General features: G+C 39.7%; 1 protein-coding gene and 1 long non-coding RNA gene across 6 annotated transcripts in view; one reads left to right on the top strand and one right to left on the bottom strand.

Annotated features, from left to right (window-relative positions):
- Positions 1-770: 770 nt before the first annotated feature.
- The window catches only part of cep104 (centrosomal protein 104), a 141,962-nt gene continuing 120,200 nt past the window's right edge, over positions 771-22,532 (top strand). For 3 of the 5 annotated variants that reach the window (XM_022245908.2, XM_087147410.1, XM_022245906.2), the window contains exons 1-5: positions 776-1,027; positions 9,999-10,282; positions 15,563-15,644; positions 17,673-17,811; positions 20,024-20,214. In XM_022245908.2, the coding sequence (XP_022101600.2) occupies positions 10,078-10,282; positions 15,563-15,644; positions 17,673-17,811; positions 20,024-20,214 (617 nt within the window). In that variant the 5' untranslated portion in view covers positions 776-1,027; positions 9,999-10,077. Of the gene's footprint in view, positions 1,028-9,998; positions 10,283-15,562; positions 15,645-17,672; positions 17,812-20,023; positions 20,215-22,532 lie in introns of those variants that run through there. The other 2 variants (XM_087147411.1, XM_022245912.2) reach the window with 2 other exon arrangements.
- LOC147796420 (uncharacterized) lies at positions 3,949-7,783 on the bottom strand. The gene is made up of 2 exons (XR_015428023.1): positions 5,938-7,783; positions 3,949-4,874 (listed from the first exon to the last, which is right to left on the bottom strand). It is a non-coding gene; the product is annotated as an uncharacterized LOC147796420 (long non-coding RNA).

Here is a 22,532-nt window from a genome sequence, read left to right as displayed (position 1 = left end):
TCATTGCAGCGTTTACAACTATCACAATTATAACAGTTTTGACATTCGTCGCATTCGAAACAATCGTGACAATTTTTACAATCAACGCAGGCAATCGGTACAATTTTTGCAACATTTGCAATAGTTACATTTTTACATAAAGCATGTTTATCGATATGATTACAATTTTTACAACTAGGCCTAGAATTAACACCATCTGTCACATTTTATAATGGAAATGTGTTTTGCAAAAGTAACAATCGAAGCATCGTTCACAATCAGTCACAGATACATGTATTGGTTTTTGTTTTGGTGCGAGATCTAGGTTTTTGATCTGGTGGTTTGTAAGTGTGATAAATTTTTTTGAGAGAGTGAGATTATTTTCTTGTCAATATTCTGATAACGTAGCTACGCAACCCTTTCATTTTTTTCATTGATATTTTGTGAGCCACGGGATTGTTACAATAAGACAGGCCATAATCACAAGGCGTCACAGAATATTTCTATAAATTTCGAAATTAGGACTGATATTTTCCAGTTCGGGGTATTTCTTTCACAAAAAGCCCCAAATTGCGGGCCTATTCTGGGTAGAGGCGGGTGGCTACATTCACAAATGAGCGCTTAATTAGGTTTACTGCTATTTTGGGGGTATCTTCGTTGAAAGGCGAATAAAAAAAAAATTCGTGGCTATGCCCCATGATATCGAAACGCACGATCTTCTGGCCATAACCTTGAATTTCCAGTGAAAAAACGGACGCCAACCTCTTTATGAGAATCAACAGGTGGCGCTATTTCCTTTTCCATGGGCGCGATTTTTTTGTGTAGTAGTGCAACCAACATTTAAATTTGCGAGTGGGGGGATTGTCAAAGCGATCAATGCAAGACGCGACGCTCGATTGACTGTCTCTGTGAGCTGTGTCCTTGCTCTATGCATGCTGCAAACAACGAGGCTAAATCATTGTCACGCGGCGGAGTTTGACTGAACTGTGACATGTATTGTAGGCCAGCACTACCGAGCTTTGCTGAGGGAGTCACCACTGAGTCTTACGTTAGTATTTGCTTAGATAGCAGGCCTACTATACTACTCAACTCAGTACTACCAGTAGCAGTACCACATGTAAATGTATTAGCCTACTGGTAACCAGGGAAACCGGTAACTAAGCATGCTATTTTCCATGTCATGGATTTAGGGCATTGATTACCCTGTTCCTATAAAAGGAAACAAAGTCCAATTTCTTAAACTAACTGACATTTTGACCTTAAGGAACCATTACTCAATCCTGATAGGCCTAGTTTGGGTAAACGTTGACAATAAAACAAATGTATATAAGCAACAAAACTTCAAATTTTTAACCCGAGTTTGGCAAAAGACAACCGGACGGGTCAGCCGAATCACGCCATTTTGTTTTTCGTCTGGTTACCTGACTCAGTGATTTTAGATTTATCTTACCAAATCTCCATCCAGGTCACGGAACCAGACTCTATTCACTAATTTGTCATTCACAACTCTTCGGGCTGTTGTGTGTACGCTGCCGTTTTACCTCAAAATTTCCCTCAAAACCAAAAGCCCAGTTCTCTTTTCTTTCTGATATATATGATAATCACCAACAACTTGTTTAGATAAGTTGTTTCGAAAGGAGTAGGGCGCTAAGTAATGAATAAGCAAAGAAGTTTTAGGACATGTTTGTGGAGGCACTCTGTCATTGTCAAAAGTAGGCCTAGCAAATGAAAGTGAAAATGTTACTGAAGGTCTTTAGTGAAGAACAAAATAAGTCTATTGAAAGCAAAGTTCTTTACAAGTTTGAAGTAAAACTTTTACTGTAACAATTAAAATATCACTAACGTATCATTTAACTCAACTCAAAACAAATACAAGAAGTAAGGGAATGGTTCACCAAATTAACTGGAAATTGTTTTAAGAAAAAACATTAATAGAATAAAACACTGCCAAATTATTCTGTTATCTCTAAGCATTAACAAAATTACTAATACCAAATGAATAAATAAACAATAGGCTTATTACAAATACACAAGCCTTAATCAAGCAAACAGACAAACGACCAACAAATAAACTGTATTAATTAATATACATGTAGAAGCCGCAAATAAACGAAATTAGCCAACAAATTAATGATTCAACCCAGAGTCAATGCATGCGGTAACAACAAATGCTGAAAATAACAAAAGTCAGTACATAAAACTCACATGCATGCAAAACAAATAGCGTTGGGGGCTTACATCTCCAGAAGGTACATCAAACAAAGTAAGTAAATTAGTAAATAACTCCAAAATAAACTCAAGTAGAAAGTTCTGTATTTGCTCGGTGAGGAAAATTCTGGGTTGGTGTTATGACTTCACTTCCGGATGTGGAATCAAAGCATCCAGAGTGGTGTGACAACTCTTCGGTTGTACCCATGTACTGATTCACCCTCTGCGTTTGTGGTTTTTCTATACCCCGATACTGCGTAGCCGCCTGAACCTCTGGCACTGCTTGGATGAGCTTCCCGTTGCTCCTTTCATTCAAGCATCAAATACATCTACCCCTTTAAAGACCAATTCCAACAGTTTTGAAAGTTTTGAAAATAAACTATTTTTGCATTTCTTAAATCATATACCAAATCATGTCTGTATTGCGTCTGTATTTTTTGTAATTTTGCCGAAACTTTTGAACATTGTCTTTGAGTTTGTGAAAAACTTCCACCATCTGACCACTGATGGCGCTGTTAAGAAACGAAATTTGTTTGATGTAACACCGGAGAAAAACATTGAAACTGGTATCCGCGGCACGACTGATTGTGCTATGAACGTACATATACTGTACATGAAAATGGAGCTACATGTGCGTGCACCACTTGTCGGGGATCGATCTGTGTGCAGGTTCTACTGTGCCGCATTATCTCTTTTCGGTCGAGAGTTTGTGCTCCTTTCGTCATGACTTACAAGAATGCCCAAATTGTGCATCTTGGTGGACGTACTAGAAATTCTGCAAAGGAACCGGGATTGAAATTCTTTGAGTTTCCGAAGAATGAGAGCATTCTTCAAGTTCGTACCGTCGTCCGCAGCTTTGCGTGCTATGGATACATATAGCGCGCGCACTGTGGTATTTCGTCTCCATGGTAATACATCAAAGAAATCAATATTCATTTGATGCTAATGAGTCGTGACAACACGTCCATTTTTATAATTGCAGACTGGACTCCCAGGAAAAATATACATATAACATGTATATACATGTAACATGTATACATTCACTTGCAACAGATGGGGTATTCATGTGTATACACACCACAGATGTAAACACAATGCACATGCCTTGCAAACACCTACTTCACTGACCATGGCTATATGTAATATAACAGTAGTTCCTTGTGAATCCATTCCAGTCTCTTACAATAAACTTGTATCAGTCTGCTATCCATACCAATCTCTGACACCCTCGCATTTCATAACAATATTCCATGCAGGATTTTTGTCAAACTTTCAGCTACTGAGAATTAAGCCATTAGAAATTAGTTTAAGAACACAGTTTGATCACCATAATTCGCACACTTCATGCGTGCGAATTATGGTGACTCGTGGATATGATATTGAATAGCACAAATTGTAAATTTGCCCTTTTGCCATGTGTTATTGTTATGTCCTTAGTGACATCATGCTGCGCGTGAGAATAGGAATTTCATGACCCTTGTAATGTGTACCCACAGAAATGCTGCTCCATTCCTTCAAAACTGCTACTTAAGGCAGCTTACATGACGTGAGGTACATGTAGTTCACGTCAGTCTCACTGAATCTTCTTTTCTCCTTGTAACATGTCTCTTTATTCCTGAAGATTGTGTAAATTCCAGTACCCTTGTTATGAGAAGAAATACTGGCATTAGAGCCATCAGCAGCCAATTTGGTTGTGTTTCCTATGCATAATGTGTGTTTCCGTCACTGACAATTCCTTTGAATATTCATTAGGTTAATTGTCACTTACCAGTAGCTTTTATTTGAGCAACGTATTAATGTTTTCCTTTGTTACAGCTACAGCTTTTTAAAAGATTGTAGGGCCTGATTTTATAAATTGTAAATCCTTTTTGTTATTCTTTGTGCTGGTAACTTTCATGGGAAATTTTGTTCCTTTGTTGATAAATAATGTACTAGGGTTCCACCTTAATGATTCAGTTGCTGCACAAACAGCCACACTGTCATTTAGGTTAAGTGGACGACCTGCCTGGCGGTAACTCACCAGCTCAAATAACTCTGGAACCCCACATAGCCAGCGGAATGTAATTACGCATCATTTTACAGACTCTATGCTACAAGTACGACTGCTGCAATCCCTGCGATGTCGGTGAAGGTCTTAAATTCTCTGCTTTTGACATTTAACCAGTTAGGAACTGGCAGAGTAAATTCAGCTGGAAGCTGACATTTAACCTGTCACAATCATAATTTGCAAAAGTTTAGGACCACCCATAGAAAATGCATTAAGCTGAAGAAATCTAAACTAAAACCAATCAATCATGGCAACTTAAAGATGAAAGCTGAAGTACATGTGTTTATGCAGAATATCCTAACAGTGACATGGCAGGATATCCTTACAAAGCATGTCCGAAGCAGGTGCTTGTTTGCCATGTTACTCCTCCGGCTGGCAGCATTACATACATGTACGTGTACTTGGTAAAAGTATTCCTGATATCACATTCATCAAGGGAAGCATGGTTCCCTGTAGCTCGAAGATCACAAATAGAACCATTGTGATGTCTTTCTTCATCCTCGGGGGGATTACCCATGGGGTTGTTGGGGATGTTGGTGGATGTGTGCTTGATGAAATTGTGTACTACACGTTGTCTTCACAACCTTACCAACAGTTTGTGGATGTGGCTGAATCCATCTCTGGTATATCTGCCATTTTGCTGCCAAGAAAAAGCATGGGTAAAGACTGAATTTTAGCTCAGATTTTATTTTCACATTTTTTGGGATCTAGATTACACAAGCCTCGAATTAAGTAGTGCACCACTTGATTTGCACTACCAGGCAGTGCTTGAAAAAATGGGCTGTGATTTCACAAAACTGGCCGTGCAAAACACGGCTGCACGCCTCGGCAGCTAAAATGCTGGTGGCCTCTCATTCCGTAACCTGGAATTAAACCTTAGAATTTTACAATTACATGAATAGTAACTGGCGAAATGGTCTGCAGTGTATGGACACCAGCATCTGGACAAGCATGGGAACGTTTTGTCTGAAGGTTCCAAATCACCTGAATCTAATAATAAGAAAAGCTGCTTTTTGATTTTTGTTCCAAGGCACCCATTCCATTTCTAGGAGACTCAGTGCTAATATCTAGGGCAATACTTTTTAGATATTGTTTCATGCTACCGGTAGACATAATTTTAACAACTGATTGGTCAACTGTAAAACAATTTCTACATCCTTTAATTCTCTCCATATGATCGAGCTACGTGATATTTCTTGTCTTGACCACTGACTACTATGAGAGACAGTTATTTAAGTGAACAATATAGCCAGTGAAACATGTAGCGTTAGTGTAAGAATAGCTACGTTTAAAATTAAATGGGAGTTGCTTTTAATAAAGGACTCAACATGATGTAACCAGAAATGTAGTTCTTATGCCGTGATGGAAGGAAAACCTTAAAGAGTTCCGTGATAATTGTTTTTGTCATGATCTATCCTATGGACTTAATCACTAAGTACCGTATGCCGCTAGTATTTTCTGGCCAGACTGGCAAGTTTATGAACATAGTAAATCTTTAAAGGGATTGTGATCTAAAGTCCAGAGTTTTCCACTTTGAGGAAAATCTGCAAAAATCGTGTATTTGAGGGTACAAAGCAGACAATGCCATTCTCGGTAAAAAAAACCAGAATAAAACAAATAAATGTTTTTGGTTTCTGCACAATTAATCAAATAAATACGAACCTAAATTAGGAATGACAACTCATTTTCACTGTTTAACTCACTTTGAAAGTAACATTTTGGTAGCGTTTCCCCTCCTGTTTTTCCTTTTTGATATCACAGAATTTGGTATTGATTTCCTCCTGCTCCGCACTGCGGAGATCACACAGGTCCCCGTTCCCTACATAGTGCCCAGACATCTCACGGCTTATGAATAAATCATTAGGAACGGGGACCAGTCTAAGATCACAGTGGCATGGTGTGTGTAGGCCCTACATGTGTCATTATGCCAAAGATACCAGTTATATGATAAATGTACTGTACATGTACATGTAGGTCCACAGTACATGTACATGTATATGCATTTCTATATATTTAGAAAGCGAAAGAAAGGAGAATTTGAATTTCAGAAAGTAGAAAATTCTCGACTGTATTGTGAACCCATAGGTTTCATTAAAGCGATTAAATCATCCGTACATGTACTTTTGGCAATTTTCCTTTCTTGCAATATCAGTAACCATGTTGCAGATTAATCTCCAAACTGCACTGTTCCATTTCCATGGTGGCTTTCCATGCACTTTTGCTAGGATTTGGTACAAAACCAGAGTTCGCCAAGTCTTTCTTGACATCAGCAAACTACCTGCATAACCTAGCCTATTGTTTAGATAGAGTATCGATTTTCCTTCATTTTTAAACCAGTGGTCTGACTATATGCACCTTTGTAAAAACGAAGGGGCAGTTGACAGGCCAAACGGTAAGACCTTGAATCTGTAAAATATGTGGGTCCCATTATCAAATCGTACAAACCCTACATTGTGCATACTTTTGATGATCTGGTAGAATGCAGACATGATGGTATACCGATTTTAGATAAAATTTGAAGAGGAAGCTGTTCTTTCTGAGGAATATCAAAGCAGTATGCGAATCTTCATATTTGAAAGACTGTTTCCTAACATGTTTGTTTACGTCTCTCAAGTCTAAAAATAGCTGTTGTTTATGTGAACTCATTATTGACACAGCTACATGTAGATAAAGGATTGACATATGGTTGATCAGAGCATTTCATGACAGTGCCATCGTTCCAGATGCGATATGGCTTCTTTGACGTAATTTTTATAAGCTCAAGCTGACCAGTGCATTATTAAAACTATTAAATCACACTCAAAGTTATTTTGGGGGTAGGAGGAGGTGTTTCAGAAAGGGGATGGTGTAACCTTTCTCACTAACATCAAGAACAAAGGAGTTATGCATGATGGAATACTAATAATGCTTATGGGCATACAAAAGATCAGCAACTTTAGTATCAGAAGTAATATTTTCCTCATACTCGAAAAAAGTCGGTAATGTTAACATCATGCTTATTGGAAATAAAACACTCAACTTGCTCTAGTGAGGGCTTATCCCGACAGAAAGTCTTGTCAATTGCTGGACGCTGGTCTGGGGTTGCCAATGGGCTGAGATGTGGCGATATTGGAACAAGCACTTCTCCAGTGTCCCTGGCTGCCGCAGGTTTAGCAGATGCCATGGCTTGAAGGGGTTCAATTGAGGCAAAAAGGCGGAGGCTGAGCAGGCAATAGTTCTAAGCGAGTGAGAAGAAATCAAGGTCTCATAACTGCTCTTTAGGCTTTGAGCTTGCATACAGCTCTGGTCTTGACATGGATGATTTTCTTGTCATTGTCAGAGTCACTAGCCAGTTGCCCTTCTCTTTTCCAGGTTATGTGACTTTTGGTGGCAGATTTTAACTTGGCTTCAAGGTTGACTGAAACTGTCACGTACATGTTTGTTCACCCACTGCTGCCAGTGTACCATTTAGTTAATACACAGATTTGTATAGGGTAGAGCGTAGTGGGCAAGCTGCATTCTGGTCACATTCCATACGACTACTGCTTTGAATTCTGATCAAACAATGAAGAGCCGTAGCCAATGTTCAATACTAGTGGATGTTGTAGTCTCACATGGAGACACTGCAGGGCATGTTGCCAACATAGCACGCTTAGTGTGCAAGATACATGTAAACCATTAAAAATGTCTCTTACAGGAGTTTTTCTGGAGATATGCCCAACGTACATGTACATATTTGCAAAGACATTACTAATGGCATACACGATAAAGCCAAAAGTGCTTCATTTTTGTAAAAAGTGATATTAAATCATTTTATGCAGCATCGTTATTTAGTGTCCACAAATGCCAGTACCGATCCTTGATATATCATAAGGTAATTTTTATTGATACCATTTAACCCCACTAAATTCAATACTATTCAAATATAACTGAACTTTTGGTTGGGTAATGACTTGCTGTGACAATAAAATCACAGCATAAACCAAATTTATGTTCTTAAATGTGCCTTTTAAAAAATGTAGCAAGTGAATATGCATCAAGATAGCCTTGAGTTCAATACTGGCTTCAGCTTTATGTGTTTGGGAAAACTCTGGATGCAAGAATATTGTAACGAAAAGCCTTTTTGATGTCTAATTAGAATTCCTTTTTTGTGTTTGCTCATGGCTCATTGCATGCTGAGAATTTGGCTTGTTCTTTTCTTAACCAGGACTCTTTTGTTAAGTTGGATAAGCTTGAGCAGAGCTCAGTGTGTAGTCTGTAGATCAGTCATTTTAATTGAATTATTTTGTATCACCAGAGAATGGAGGGCCACTCCCTTACATTCCTTCTTTTGAAAACTGGGTTGGGCACTCTGTATAAAAACTAGAGCCCACTATTGCCTGTCGAGGATTTGCGACTGGGTGTTGGCAAAGGCAACATGCTGTTTTGATTTGTTTCTGTTGCATGTACATGTATGAATGCCACTTCTGAAACACATTGATATCCTGACAAATTCTTTAAGTTTATTTTCTATCTTCATGCATTTGTGCCCCGTGCCTCATCCCAGCCGTGCCTGTAGTTCCTGTACACGTAGTTCTGTTATTATTGTATAATTTACTGGTTGTGCTATATAATTGTAGATGCAGTAATGAGTACTGACCAAACTGTTTAAAGATGGCATTTGATTCGTTTACTTGCTGGCTAGAGCCACGAGCTAATTAGATTGTGAATTACAGCCGAGAAACTTGTTGGGCTGATTCAATGATTTGAATCCATACTGTCAAATTGTAAATATTTGAAATGATGCAATTATTTTTGTTCATTAATTAAATGCCAGAGGCCAGTTGGCCAGTGGCGAATTTAAAAATAGTTCTTTTCTGTTTAGTTGATTTGTGTGTGTTCCCACTACTGGCGGAGTCCTAATTAAAGGGATTTCGTTGCAATATCATGATATTTTTTTACAGGCACAGAGGTAATCAATGAATTTCACCACTAGAAAAAGGCTACTGCTGCATAATTAGAAGACTGAATAACAAAGAATTACATCAGAGATTCGTTTCCATCACAAAAGCTGTGCTGGCATTCAGTGTTCAGCCCTGAACAAGGTGCAAAATTAAGTGGAGGAAGGAAATGTGGAATAACTCAGCATCTGCTATACCGAACCCTTTATACCTTCCCTTGACTTCTCAACAGTTGTTTTAAGATACACATGTACAAGGATAAAGTAGATATATTCTAATTTGTTTTGGTGCTCACTCGAATGAATCAACATTACCGCTAACATTTGTGCAAGACTAGTGGCCTAGTGCACATGGTAAATTGCATGGAGGCCTATAACTTTTGAGGATTCATGAAAGATTTCCTGAGCTTTTATATCTCCCAAAATTAGAATATTTCTCTATTGTTATTTCAAACATACAGAGTATTATATTTTATTTTTCTGATTCATGGTTCTGGAGGTGTTTTCATAAGGATAAAAGTCACAGTGACGATTTTTAAGACCAAAAAAGTCACTGTGCACGTTCAGTGCTTAAGTGGCTTCAATCCGTCAATTTAGTTTGTGCCAGCTAAATATGTACTGTGCCTTTCTTAATTCACAACTCTATCACAGTGATATAGTTTTCTTGACAATTTAAACATTTTTTGGGGTAAAATTCTACTCTCCACTTACACGTGACTGAAATCATGTGACTGAAAATTCTCTATAGTTAGCTGCAGTTTCTTGATGTAATCAAGCCGTGCAATTTATCAATTGCTGCCTGATATTGACAATTTTAATAGCTTAATGTTTGTTCTCTACTTTCAGTTACCTTTGACGATTGAGTACATGTACATGCATCATCATTGGTACTACTGTGGAGCAATGAGAGTCAAACCATCCTACAATGCCACACAAAATTAATTTCTACGTCATTCATGCAAGTGGGTCAGACACAGGCGTGAGTCTGCATGACTTGGAGGTGCATAGTCCCCTTGCTAGGGGTTGGCGGTCACCAAGATTCTGCCTTTATCCACAGGAGATTGTGATTCAGCTTGCTGACAAAACCCGCATAAGGAAACTACAGCTGCTCGTTCACCAATATCTCATACGTATGTATAAGTCACACAATTTCATTGATTGAATCAGATTTGTTTTTAGGGAGTTGGGACTGCCAGTACAATATACATGTACATGTATGAAAGAAAATATAATTATTACTTGCATTTACGGTTTGAAAAAGCCTTTTTGGAGGTAGTCTTAGCTGCCAGGTTTAATTTGAAGTTGCATGACGTATTCCTGGGGGATTTTTAAGCTTTTCCCATTTTCAAAATTACCATTACCAATACCATTTTCAGTGGTATAATCATACAAAACAATAACGGATTTCCTCTGCTATTGACAACTGGAAAATGTTGGCAATTCCCAGCAGCTCGGTCTTCTGTTCCAAGTATGGTCTTTTGTTACAAGGCTAAGCTCCTTTTGACCAATTAAAGGCACCGGGGCTTTGTATATAAAGCCAGCGTCTCCAGCACCAGGCATCCCAGCATGAAGTGGTTAATACAGGAAAAACATGTCCGAAACAGTGCTTGTAAGCTGTAGGCCATTACTATTATAACCCCTGACCTGTGTTGTGTGCATGCTTTGTGTTGTATGGCTATGTGTGCAGTGTACATTGTACATGTATTGAAAGCGTGGCAAACGTAAAATATGCGCAATTGCACATGTACAACACCAGTCTGTAACTTAATGCCTTGACGGGTTTTGTACAGGCCAGCAAAACTCATCACGGTATGATTCGCTTCTCACAAAAACCACGTAGCATTCATCAGTGGGCAAAATAGGTCATGTTTAATAAATTTATAAGTTACTGCATCATCAGGAGTGCTACATGTACAATGCAGCCCTTACTGTTGGTGAAAGTGTTCAATTTCATAGTTTGTACTGAGCACTGTACTGAAGGCTCCCACCAACTTTTCAGTCAAATGTTGTGAACTGATCCCCATTTTCCACAAAATTTGAATGAAATACATACATGTACCAACACACATGTTACATGTACATGTAAATGCGAAAAAAATGACTTAACATTTGCACATTTAGTCATGGCCTCTATCATTTCACAATGTGGAAACCATGGCATTCATAATGCAATGTATATGTATGCAGGTGTAGTGACAGTATTAAAAGCCTGTGGTAGGCTGACTAAACTGAATCAATCATATCCTCGTTTGTGATGGGCAACTGAAAAGCTGTTAAAATTCATTCCCAGGCATATCACGAGGAACCCCCGTCCCAAATTGTCGTCCAACACTGAGTGAAAAAATAAAGACATTAAACCCAGAAGTTGCAGACCCAACAAGGTGGTCTTTCAAATTTGGCCACTTATGACATGCACAAGTACATTATGTGCATGCACACTGTTACAGATGGGACATTTCTTCCTTTATAATTCGCCTGCTGTTTTTATTATTTAACTCTTTCTTTAGACATTTGTGGTATTTTAAGTCGAAACTGTTCCGCAGCAGACCCTATATATTGTGTTTTGTACCCAGTATTCTTTTTTAGGATGTTGCCTAGTGGGCCGACTGGTTATGTAATGGCCCTTTTATTATTTTCTGGGTGCACATGTATTTAAGAAGTGGGTTGTACCATGCTTGGGTGCACTCATCATACCACAGCCACCCATTCATCTAGGGGCTCTGTTCTTTTTTTCAACTGATGGGTGTCGCCAACCTTCATCACTCCAGCCAATGACGAATTGGCCCTCCAGCTAAACACTGCCTGCAGATACAGCAAGTCACCGCTGTACTCTTCTCCTTCAAGTTGATGGCTTGCCACATGCATTGCATGTAGAGACAGCGAGTCTCCGCTGTTCTCTCTCTCCTTCAAGTTGATGGCCCAAACCAACCAGTTTTGCGGCTTTTCCTAGATGGCCTAGGACCAGACTGGTTCTAAGGCTCTTCCTAGATGGCCTGGGACCAGACCGGTTCTGAGGCACAACCCCAGATGACCTGGATCAGGCCAACCGGGTGCACCAGCCAGTGCTTCAGCCAGCTGTGCCTGAGTTGTCCCTCCGCCACAGAATACCAATAGTCAACTTGACAGCATGCACCCAATCAAGTCCTCAACAACAACCTATAAGTAATTATTTAATTTTATAAACAAATAGTAACCTAGATTTAAATTGCTTTAGATATTATTTTTGATATGTAAACTGAATAAATTTCTGTAAATATAGTTGCTGGTTTCCTTTTCTCTGCTGTCATGTTCATCTCTGTCGTGCCCTACTTCATTTTGGTTCTTTGGAATTAGTCGCATGTAACAACACATCCTTACACAGCTATACTTGTTGGGTATTTCCTTTGTTCTCGTCTACAAAACTCCCACACAACACGCAAAAAATTTCAAATCACTCCAATTTAAATCAAATTCACTTTCCTTGGTTGAAATTTTGACCATATGTCCCTTATATAAAACACTTCAATTTGCGACAGATTTTTATCCATAAAAAATTTTCCGTTTTTGAGCTATTTCCAAATATCAGTTTTGTGAAATTCTTGCAGGGTACCAATTTTGGTACCCCACAAGGTGAAAACTGGCCGTGTGGGGTATATGGTACTTCCCATTGTTCCCGAACCCAACAAGGCCCCATGTATAAGCGCATAGTAGTGTACCGTACAGTGGGCCCAGTTCTTTCTCCTCATTGACATAGTACAGGTAACGCGGGCACGATGCATACCACAACGCAGATACCCAGTCTGCTTTGCTATTTAGGCCTCTGTACATTGTCTATCATTACATCTGTGCCTCAGCCAACTGTTCTGTTGGTGCATTCAGTCGTGCAGTAGATGCTACTCTCTACCAGGCCACTCTACAATATACAAATGTTGTTTTCTGTGGTGGCCTCTGGTTAATTCGACACCTAGTCCATACGCGTATACTCAGCGTGAGCCTGATTGAAGTAATTTTTATCACTATGCCATGTATCAGCCCCCGACTGACGCTTGAGTAGCTCTGGGGGTGCTGCATGAGCCGGGAAACAGAGAAGTGCATTATGCTGTTTGACTTCACTTCATTTAGACCAGGTAACTTAGACCAGGTATGAGCAGCTTACCAGGTGTATGTGACCTGGGCCAGGACCTGGGGGAGATAATTCTGTGCTTTGCCCGCAGACCCCTTATGACTCCCACACGCCTGATCCCTTTGGTGTCTGAGACTTCGTCATCAGGGAACCTAGGTCTGAACTGGTCAACTCTGATATGTCACCTCGTTCTAGATAATTCATGAGGTTTTCATCTCTCTCCACACCTACACATCAGACTTTGCTTGTGGGGTGAACTTCCCATGTGAAAGGGTTGATTTAATTCCATCTCTAGATAGGAGAAACCTGTTGCTAACTTACCGGAGGTCTCAAAGGTTTGGAGGAAATACAGTGGAACAGTTCTGGTCCTCCTTCCGTCGCCAGTTTTGTATGCACTGGTCAAATCCCACTTTGCCTCTTCATCAGTCTTCATGGGCAGTGCTTGGGAGATAGACCAGAGGGAATGTCGACACTTTTCCCATCCCTGTTGGTCTGATGCTTCTGATTACATTGCTTTCCAGGTGCCTTCAATGCTCAAATTCAAGGCACTCTCTACGGTAGCAAGGTTCTAGAAGACATTTCCTCAGTCAAATAAATTCCTTCGTCTGCTCATTCGGCTACCCTCTTGCAGTCGTGTCTGCCCTTCATTCGACTGGGGTCTTTATTGAATTCTAATCTTTGTTGCTACAGGTAATTGTAACATGAGCATGGGTCACAGCAACTTGGCCCCTGTTAGGTTCAACCCAAGCTTCGTTGGGATGTTGCTTTACTTCCCACTCCAATCTCTCCACAGGAATTCCAGTTTCCTAATTCTACGATTCTTGTCCTTTTACCTTCTCTGATCTAACTGTGCTCTTATCTCGCCCTTCGCCTGGGCCTTTATCCCGTAAGCATATCTTCGGCCCGAGGATGAATCCCCCCCCCCAAAAAAAAACCCTGATACCTCTTACCATCAAGACACACCCTGTTAACAGTTGAATCTGACAATGGACCTTCAACTACTAGTTCCTACTGGCTCTTCCTAATCTTCATAGGGTACTCCTGTCCCCAAACTTCCAAATTTCAAGCGCAGGAGTACATTGGTTGGCACATTGTTACCAAATAAATTACTACAGAGGTACTCTACGCCTTGGCCTCCTGAAAATTGGATGTTCCAATGAGCCCTAGGCTTTGAGATTAGCCTGAAGGTAACTAACATCTTCAAGCCAACAACTCCTTAACAGATGTCTGCTCTGATGGAAGGATTCACACAGTAGAACAGAACATTACATCACAGGGTGGTTGAGCTAGTCCCTTGGTACCTGACAGTCTACATATTGTTGGTGCTACCTTGACATGGGACATCTAGTTGCTGTTATTCTACACCAGACTCCCAGTGATTCTGTCAGAATTTGCCAGGAAAAATATCTGCCATTCAGATCATTAGACCTAATTCCTAAACCTCAGAATTAATTTAGCCAGATTCCTAGGGAAACATCTACACTGGAGTATACAGTTCCCCGTTTCCTGACATGAAGAGCGATGTGAACTCCAATTCTAATTCCCGAATAGTGCAGTAACCGACTCCTCTACGGGACAAAGTACTGCTGTCGCCAATCACATGTAGCTACTGTGTGTTGTCTCAGCAAGGTAACACTGACTCCAGGTATCCTCTTCCTGGAAGGAATATCATGATCCCTATCACGATCCACGACGCTAGGTTTATGTACATGTACATGCTCAATGCTGACATTTTTCGTTAGTATATGTTGGTAGTTAATCTACATGGCTATATGCCAGATAACACTACGACCTTTTACCTCAGGCTACCCTTAGCATGGGCTTGCAATGCGTTCTGCAGAGGCAAACCGATAATACATGCATCTTCTTTGTTGAGATCACGAGAATCAGTTCTATGTCTACCTTCAGCTCTACTACGTATCTTTGGGTGTCCTCCTTTCATGGTCCTATACTCTATATTCAGCTTGGTATATTGACCGGCCTTCTGGTCCAGGTGAGCAGTGTAGATGTGTTTAGATGTGTTTGGCCAGTGTTTCTCTAAATGGCTACCAAATTATATTTGAACCCGTTCACATTAAGTCAAGGAAATTTTTCCATGTACTTGTTTGTGTTTTGAATTTAAATTAAGCCAGTTTTTGAATTACCATTGTATACCCTCAGAGTGCAAAAGAACTGTACCATGTTTACCGTAAATTGCAGCTAATACATGTAGTTACCAGTATCCAACTTTATTTTTATGAAAACATTCATGTTTTCTTTTCCTTTTCAAACTGTATGTACCTTACAGTTCGTTTTCGTTTCTTTTAAGCCACTAAGATAGAATTCTACATCGGCAGCCTACCTCCAGACCATGTCACCACACTGCATGGAACACGTTACAAGCGACTTGGGTAGGTTACTATACATGTACATGTATATAGCTCAAGGTTTGTCTGACAAATAGTGTAAAATATATATTTCCCGCAGTTCACAGTAAAGCGGGAAATTATTGTCTTGTAAATTTGAATAAACATAGTATGTGGGTCAGTAAGCAGGTGTATTATGTAATCTGGAATGTCAGGATGGGAGTTTTAAAGGGGGTCAATTGTGTAGATGGTTAGTTCTAGCGAGCACACCCATAGATGCATGTTAAAATCACTATATCGGTACAATTATTAGGTGAAGTCCAACACCAACACAGAGGGGACCGCTGACACTTTTTGGACACAGGTCTCCAGAGCATTTTAAAAATTTTTATATCTAGTTTTTCCTGGACGTCGTAGTCTCCCATGAAGTGATTCTAAAAAATGATGTGATCAGTAGAATACCGGATACATGGGTTTGTTTGCAAAACGGTATTACTGTATGTATGTATTGTTTAAAATTAAGGACAACGTAAGAGAGTTGCTGTACAATTTGCATTTGCAAACGGGGGTATGCAGACAGGAGTATAAATGAAAATTTTCTCAAAATTAACTACTAAGAGTACATTTCCGTGACATGGCCGATGGACGACTTATTTTATATTGAGCCATTGATGTAAATTTTTCCTAATGGAATATGAAATCTTGTAAAAAAGAAAAACCAGCATAGTACATGGCATAAATGGTAGTCATGCCAATAGAATAAAAGATGAGGAACGAGCATCGATTCTTGTGCTGCGCTGTCGCCAAATTAAATTGAGAGATTTGGTTTAGTGTTTTATTGTGTTTGTAAAGAGAAGACCTGTACATCCCACATGTGCATAATAATAAATAAATGCCTAAGTACTTTAATAAGTTGTTCAAAGGTTGCTTTTTGTACAGCCCAGGTTGATTTTGTAGTAAATTATATCCGTTTTTACTAAATAAAGAGAGTGTGTTTCTTACTCTCTTTTGCCGGGAACATTTTTTTCTGCTGTGATCATGCTTCCCGTCGAAAGGGCGTAAGTGCGCTTACACCCTTCTGCTGGGCATGCGATGATATACTGATAAACACTGTATGCTTAGTGCTTGTCCAAGAGCTTACAAAAAATTCAGAAGCTTACTCGAGTTGGACTCAAACCCACGACCTCCTGCTTACTAGTGCAGACGTCTTAACCACTTGACCACTGAGCTTGCCGGGGTCAGCTGGCTGGTCCGAGTCAAGTGAAGCAGCGGGTACCGCAAACTATTTTCAAGATGTGTTTTTGCGTTGGGGAGATGTTAATTTATATAACAGGTTTTTTGCCCTTACACAACGTATATATTGATAAAGACTGTTTGCTCCGTGCTTGTCCGAGAGCTTGCGAAAAAAAAGGCACAAGCTTACTGGGGTGGGACTCGAACCCATGACCTCCTGCTTAACTCACCAGAGGGTTGGTTCCCGCAGCTGGTTACCCTTACCTGGTTTAGCCCGCCTGCCAAACGGTTTACCGGGGTGTGCCCGCTGCGCGTGCTGCCTCTGCTGGGAGGCACAGGTGAGAGTTGAGTGTCAGAGGAGCGCCAATGTAGGGCGAGTTACCCCCGAGAGGGCAAGGCAAGCTCCTTCCCTAAAGAGGTACTCCCCCACCCCGACACCCCCAAAATTAATTTACATCTCCCCGACGCAAACCCATCTTTGAAATAGTTGTTTGCGGTACCCATTATATCCGGGTTCGTTATGGGTTCGAACCAGTCAGCCGACACCGGCAAGTGCAGTGGTTAAGACGTCTGCACTAGTAAGCAGGAGGTTGTGGGTTCGAGTCCCTCCCGAGTATGCTTGTGGGTTTTTTCACAAGCCTTTGAGGGTATGCATTGAGCATACAGTGTTAATTACATGTCAGGCAGGGCAAAATCCATGTTGGGATGGTGTCAAATGCAATGAAGTCTCACTACACACTGCAGAAACCACGTTCATGGTGGTAATGATTTTAATATTAAACAAACTTGAAATTCATGTCTGTAAATTACTATTTTTTTCCCTCTTGCAATCATTAACAGATATGTTGCTATGTCTGATAACTCCAAGACTGGTTACAAAGCCAGAGAGCTGAAGAGTGTCCATGTTGATGCTGTTGGTCAGTACGTGCGGCTTGTCATTCACAAAAATCATGTCAACAAGTATAACGTGTACAATCAGGTACTTCGTTTTGAATTTTTAGGGGTTGGTGGGGGTGGGTGTTTGTCTTTTCCCTGTTTTTCAACTGTAAATTCAAACCCGAGAGTTATGTGCTTGAACAATCATGTACATGTATTTGAACAACCGTGTACTGTACATGTACATGTATTTGTAGATCCTAGCACTGTTTGACCGGTTCTTAGATTAGCAGGATTAGTGCACGTTATAAATTGATATTAGTTGTCTCGTTTGTTGTGTTATTTGTTGTTCTATCTCAACCTTAAAGGCATATTTTATTACTCAGCTATTTTCATTATCAAAGCAAACTTTTATGAGTTTGCAACTAATGTCCTGTGGATGTTTAACTCCATTTTTTTGTAAATCAGAGATACTGTACAGGTACCATTTCACAAAATGTTCCAGGAGAGCCAAGATCAGCAGGGGTACATTAATCCCCCTTGACTGTGAATATGTTTTCAAAATATTGCCCTAAGGTTAATTGCAAGCTTAATCATGTACTGACTGTTAGTCATGTATGTTAAATTTGGAACTGCCATGTCCATTTTTGAGGGTACCAGTAAGTTGCTAGTGATTTTTGTCCAAAGTTGTTTTTGTGAACAGTAGTTTGTGTTGTCATGATATTTGAAGGCCTGAAACAAAGAATTCAAATTTTTCCTGAAGTGTTCAAAATTGGGATGTGGTTGAGAAAGACGTTTTTCTTTTTCTTTTCCCAACGGGATGTGTTTTCATATCTACCAAAAACTCAATACTAATAATTCAAGTATTAATTGAATGCCCTTGCAGGTGTAATAATTCAGTGTTCAGTGAAAGACGAACACAAAGATACATTAAGTTCATTATTAAAACCGAGGTCTGTGTACATGTATTTCCTTCATAGCATTACGAGGAGAAAAACAAATTCACAATATGTAGCCCCAGTGTTGCATGTACATGTACATGTATGTATACTACATGTGAACTATATGTACACTCTCTCTGGTAATAGTGCAGTACACTCGTCCAGGTACATGTATGTGTAGTATCGCCTGTTGGGCTTGGTAAAGTACATTGTGCTGTGTGGACTGCCTCTATCTAAAATAACTTACAGAAGTCAAACAAAAAAATCTAGGTACATGTATATGAAATTGACTGTATTTTGTAGTTTAGTTCCTGGTCTGTGTGCAGTAAAGATTTAATTCTGGGAAAACTTCTAAAATTACAAAGTCTACTGCCTGCAGTTTACCAATACATATGCATTATTTCCTAGTCTGTTACTGGTACTTCCATTTGCTAAATTTTCGATCACCAGCAGAACGCCTTCACTCACTCGACCCTCGCGAAGGTGGCCAACATGTTCTTCCTCCTTTTCTTAGAGCCATTACTATCGGACGTGTTTGCTCTTAAAATTTTCGAGCATGTTTTCTTTTTTTCCTAGAGTATAATGAATTTTATCGCTAAGGTCGATAAAATGTCTAGTATGTAAAGACATGGGAAAACAAGATTAGTGCATTTGCTACACTATGCTACTGAATTATGCTGAATCTATCACATCAAGACTGACCCTCATACTAACCATGTCAGGCAAAGGCAACTACGCTTTCTAGGACACATCCTCAGGATGCCTGAAGAAGAAGCATGCTTTAGATACAATGTACATGAATGCTTCATACACATACATCCCACTGCACGGTAGGAGACCAGTGTAGCAAAAGACAGCTTATTTTGTTTACATCCAAAATCCAACAGTAATGTGTTACAGGCAGATGCTATTGACACACAGCAGTGTCCATGTAGCTCTGGATCACAGTACATGGCAAAGGCTGTAGTTGCCTTCTCTGCAGTCAAATGAAAATGTTAATGACACCATTCATTTAAAACTGGTGTAAACCTATTCATTCAGGACCTACATATGCACATGTAGATTTGTCCTTTCAGGTTGACCCAAAAACCTAATATTTAGATATGTAATAAACTAGTTAAGATGTCTGAATGTTTTAAAACTCCTTTCATGTAGGGCCAAATTTTCACGAATTTCACCAAACAACAAATGATGACATTGTAAAGTCTTAATTCTAAAGTTCATGTATAGAAGCAGGATGTTTGAAATTTGACAAAGAATATCTCTCAAAATTGTCTAGCGTTGAAGTTTTCCTTTTAGTCTTAAGTGGTACATGTACCTCTTCAGAGTGAGAATTGCATTATCAATAATTATTTTTTAATGTAATTTTTGCAGGTTAGCCTGATTGCCATCAATGTTATTGGTGATGAGATCACATCAGAAGAAGATCTGCAGTTACTTGAAAAAGACAACATGCTCAAGGTCAACCAGGTCATCAAAGAGTTTATGCCAGAAGGATATTTCAGTGAAGAATCCAATCATGCCAACAAAGAGACTGATGCAGCTGTATTTGGTGCCATCAATAGGTTGGTCAGTTCAGACTTTATGAAATGTGGGTCCATTCACAGGAAGGGTTCACCAGTTCACAATTACAAAGACACAATCTTTAGGTTAAAGTAATTACCATAATTTTTAGAATATAAGCCATTATACATGTACATTGATTCTCGTGCAGAAAAATGTCTATTATTGCGGGAGCACCATGCGAAGAAATATATCTCTTATGAGTATGTGTGGTTCTGAAAAGAACCTGGAGTATACTCAACGTTTCAGACTGTGTGCTCAGTTTGTTGTCAGGAGAATGAAGACATGCTGAAATTGAAGCTGTTTATATAAGGTGACTGAATGCAGTGGGGTGTGACGAGGATGCTAATGGTGGATTCAGCTGGGCGCTCTTGCAGGACGCATCCAGTCACCTTATATAAACAGCTCCACCTTCAGTATCTCTTTGATCTCCTGACGACATTCTGAGAATGCAGTCCGAAATTTTGAGTTTACTCCCAGTTCTTTCCAGAACCACACATAAATGTACTCATAAGAGATATATTCCTTTGCATGGTGCTACCGCAAGCCTTTCCACCTATTGCTTTCACCATGAATAACCTCAAATTCCATCTTATTTATTTCTGATGACCAACAGTGGTTACCCGCCACTTACAAGCATCCATGAGAAATACATGTAGATTAAATCTCTGAATTAAATAATGTACAAATAAATTATACAAATAACCATAAAATTAATCAAAAATTACAAATTGAAACACGTCCTAAACTTGGCAAAGTCTTAAGACACCAGCACGGGGCTGAAGAAGAGTGGGAAATGTATGTACAGACAAACAGGGCTCCATAGAGAAACACAGAAGGAAGGGGGTGGGGGCAATAGAGAGGGAAGGAGGGAAAGGGCAAAAGGATGAACATCACATGTTTATGGACATGATGGAACATGGGTGTGTGAACAAAGAACTGAGGCAAGGGGGACGAAACACAAGGGATAAACACGGGGAAGATCAGAGAGGGTAAACATCACAGGAAGCAGAATTTGAAGTTGAATATTGGAGTTGTGAGGGCTGAAAAAGGAATTAAAGGGATGGAAAAAAAGCGGGACTAATGGTATCACTAAAAGAATCATAGGGAAAGACATCAAGAAACACAAAAATATAAAAAACAGACAATACAAATACATGTACATGTTCATGTACATACAATCTGGCAACTCCTATATACATTACAGTTTCTGGAATACCATAGCAGAACTTACATATACATTTATATTATGGGTTTTGCCCTCACCCAACGTATATTAATAAGCACTGTATGCTCCGTGCTTGTCCGAGAGCTTGCTAAAAAAACCTCACAAGCTTACTCGAGTGGGATTTGAACCCATGACCTCCTGCTTACTAGTGCAGATGTCGTTGCCACTTGACCACCGAGCTTGCCGGGGTCGGCTGGAGGTTCGTTATACATATGCATTATTTTTGCCGCTTATACGGCAACCTCAAAAGGATAAAATCTGCCACAAAAGCTGCAACCAGGCCATATGTACCACCATATAATGATCTTTCAACTTGAGTAACCTCGAGACGTCAAGATTTTATCAAGATTCAAGACTGAATCTAAGTGACCCCTCATCATGGAAATATTTATCGTTAAATGAAATGATGAATTTTTAAGGAATTTTGAAAACAGAAAAAATGATAATTATCCCGGCCCAGCATCATTAACATTTATAATTAACCCGGCAGCAAGTGGTTAATATAATAAGATAAAACCCAAGTATTCAACATGGGAGTTGACCTAGTATCATAAAATGCCATTTAAGTCAGGTGGTTGATTACAGTTTTTTCATTCGTTTGTTTTTGTTTTTTGGGGGGGGTTTCTTTTGTTTTTGTTATTGTTGTTGCAGTCTTAACCACTTGCTACTGGATGCTTTGAAAAATGCACACATACGAGTCATTTTCAAAATTTTCAGTTTTCAAAATTCTTCAAAAATTCATCATTTCATTTAACGGACGTTTATACCCACAGGCAGTAATCTTTAGGCACTACTCTAAATTGACAGCTGACCTTCAATGACGCCCGAGTATTTCAGCCAGGCCTGCAGCCTTGTAAAGAGCCCAAATTGTGTGGTGTTATGTAAGATTCTTTTGTTCCCGAAACTGGGAACAGTGCACTGCTGACCTCTTTTCAATAGGGGCCAGATTAGCATGCAGCAGCGCTGTTTGGCTCATCACCCCGGTGGTGGAGAGCTCTTGTCCCCGGTGGTAATCCGCTCGCTCTAAATGCGCCAAACTGTGGTATACTGTGGTATTATCTCCATTATTGAGAGTGAAAAAATGTTGGTAAT

The sequence above is a fragment of the Acanthaster planci genome, linkage group LG16 (genome assembly GCF_054643075.1).
Source record: "Acanthaster planci isolate LZ-2023a linkage group LG16, COTS_SCS, whole genome shotgun sequence".
Lineage (NCBI taxonomy): Eukaryota > Metazoa > Echinodermata > Asteroidea > Valvatida > Acanthasteridae > Acanthaster > Acanthaster planci.
Note: the sequence above shows the minus strand (reverse complement) of the source record. Positions and strands in the feature narration are given on the sequence as shown.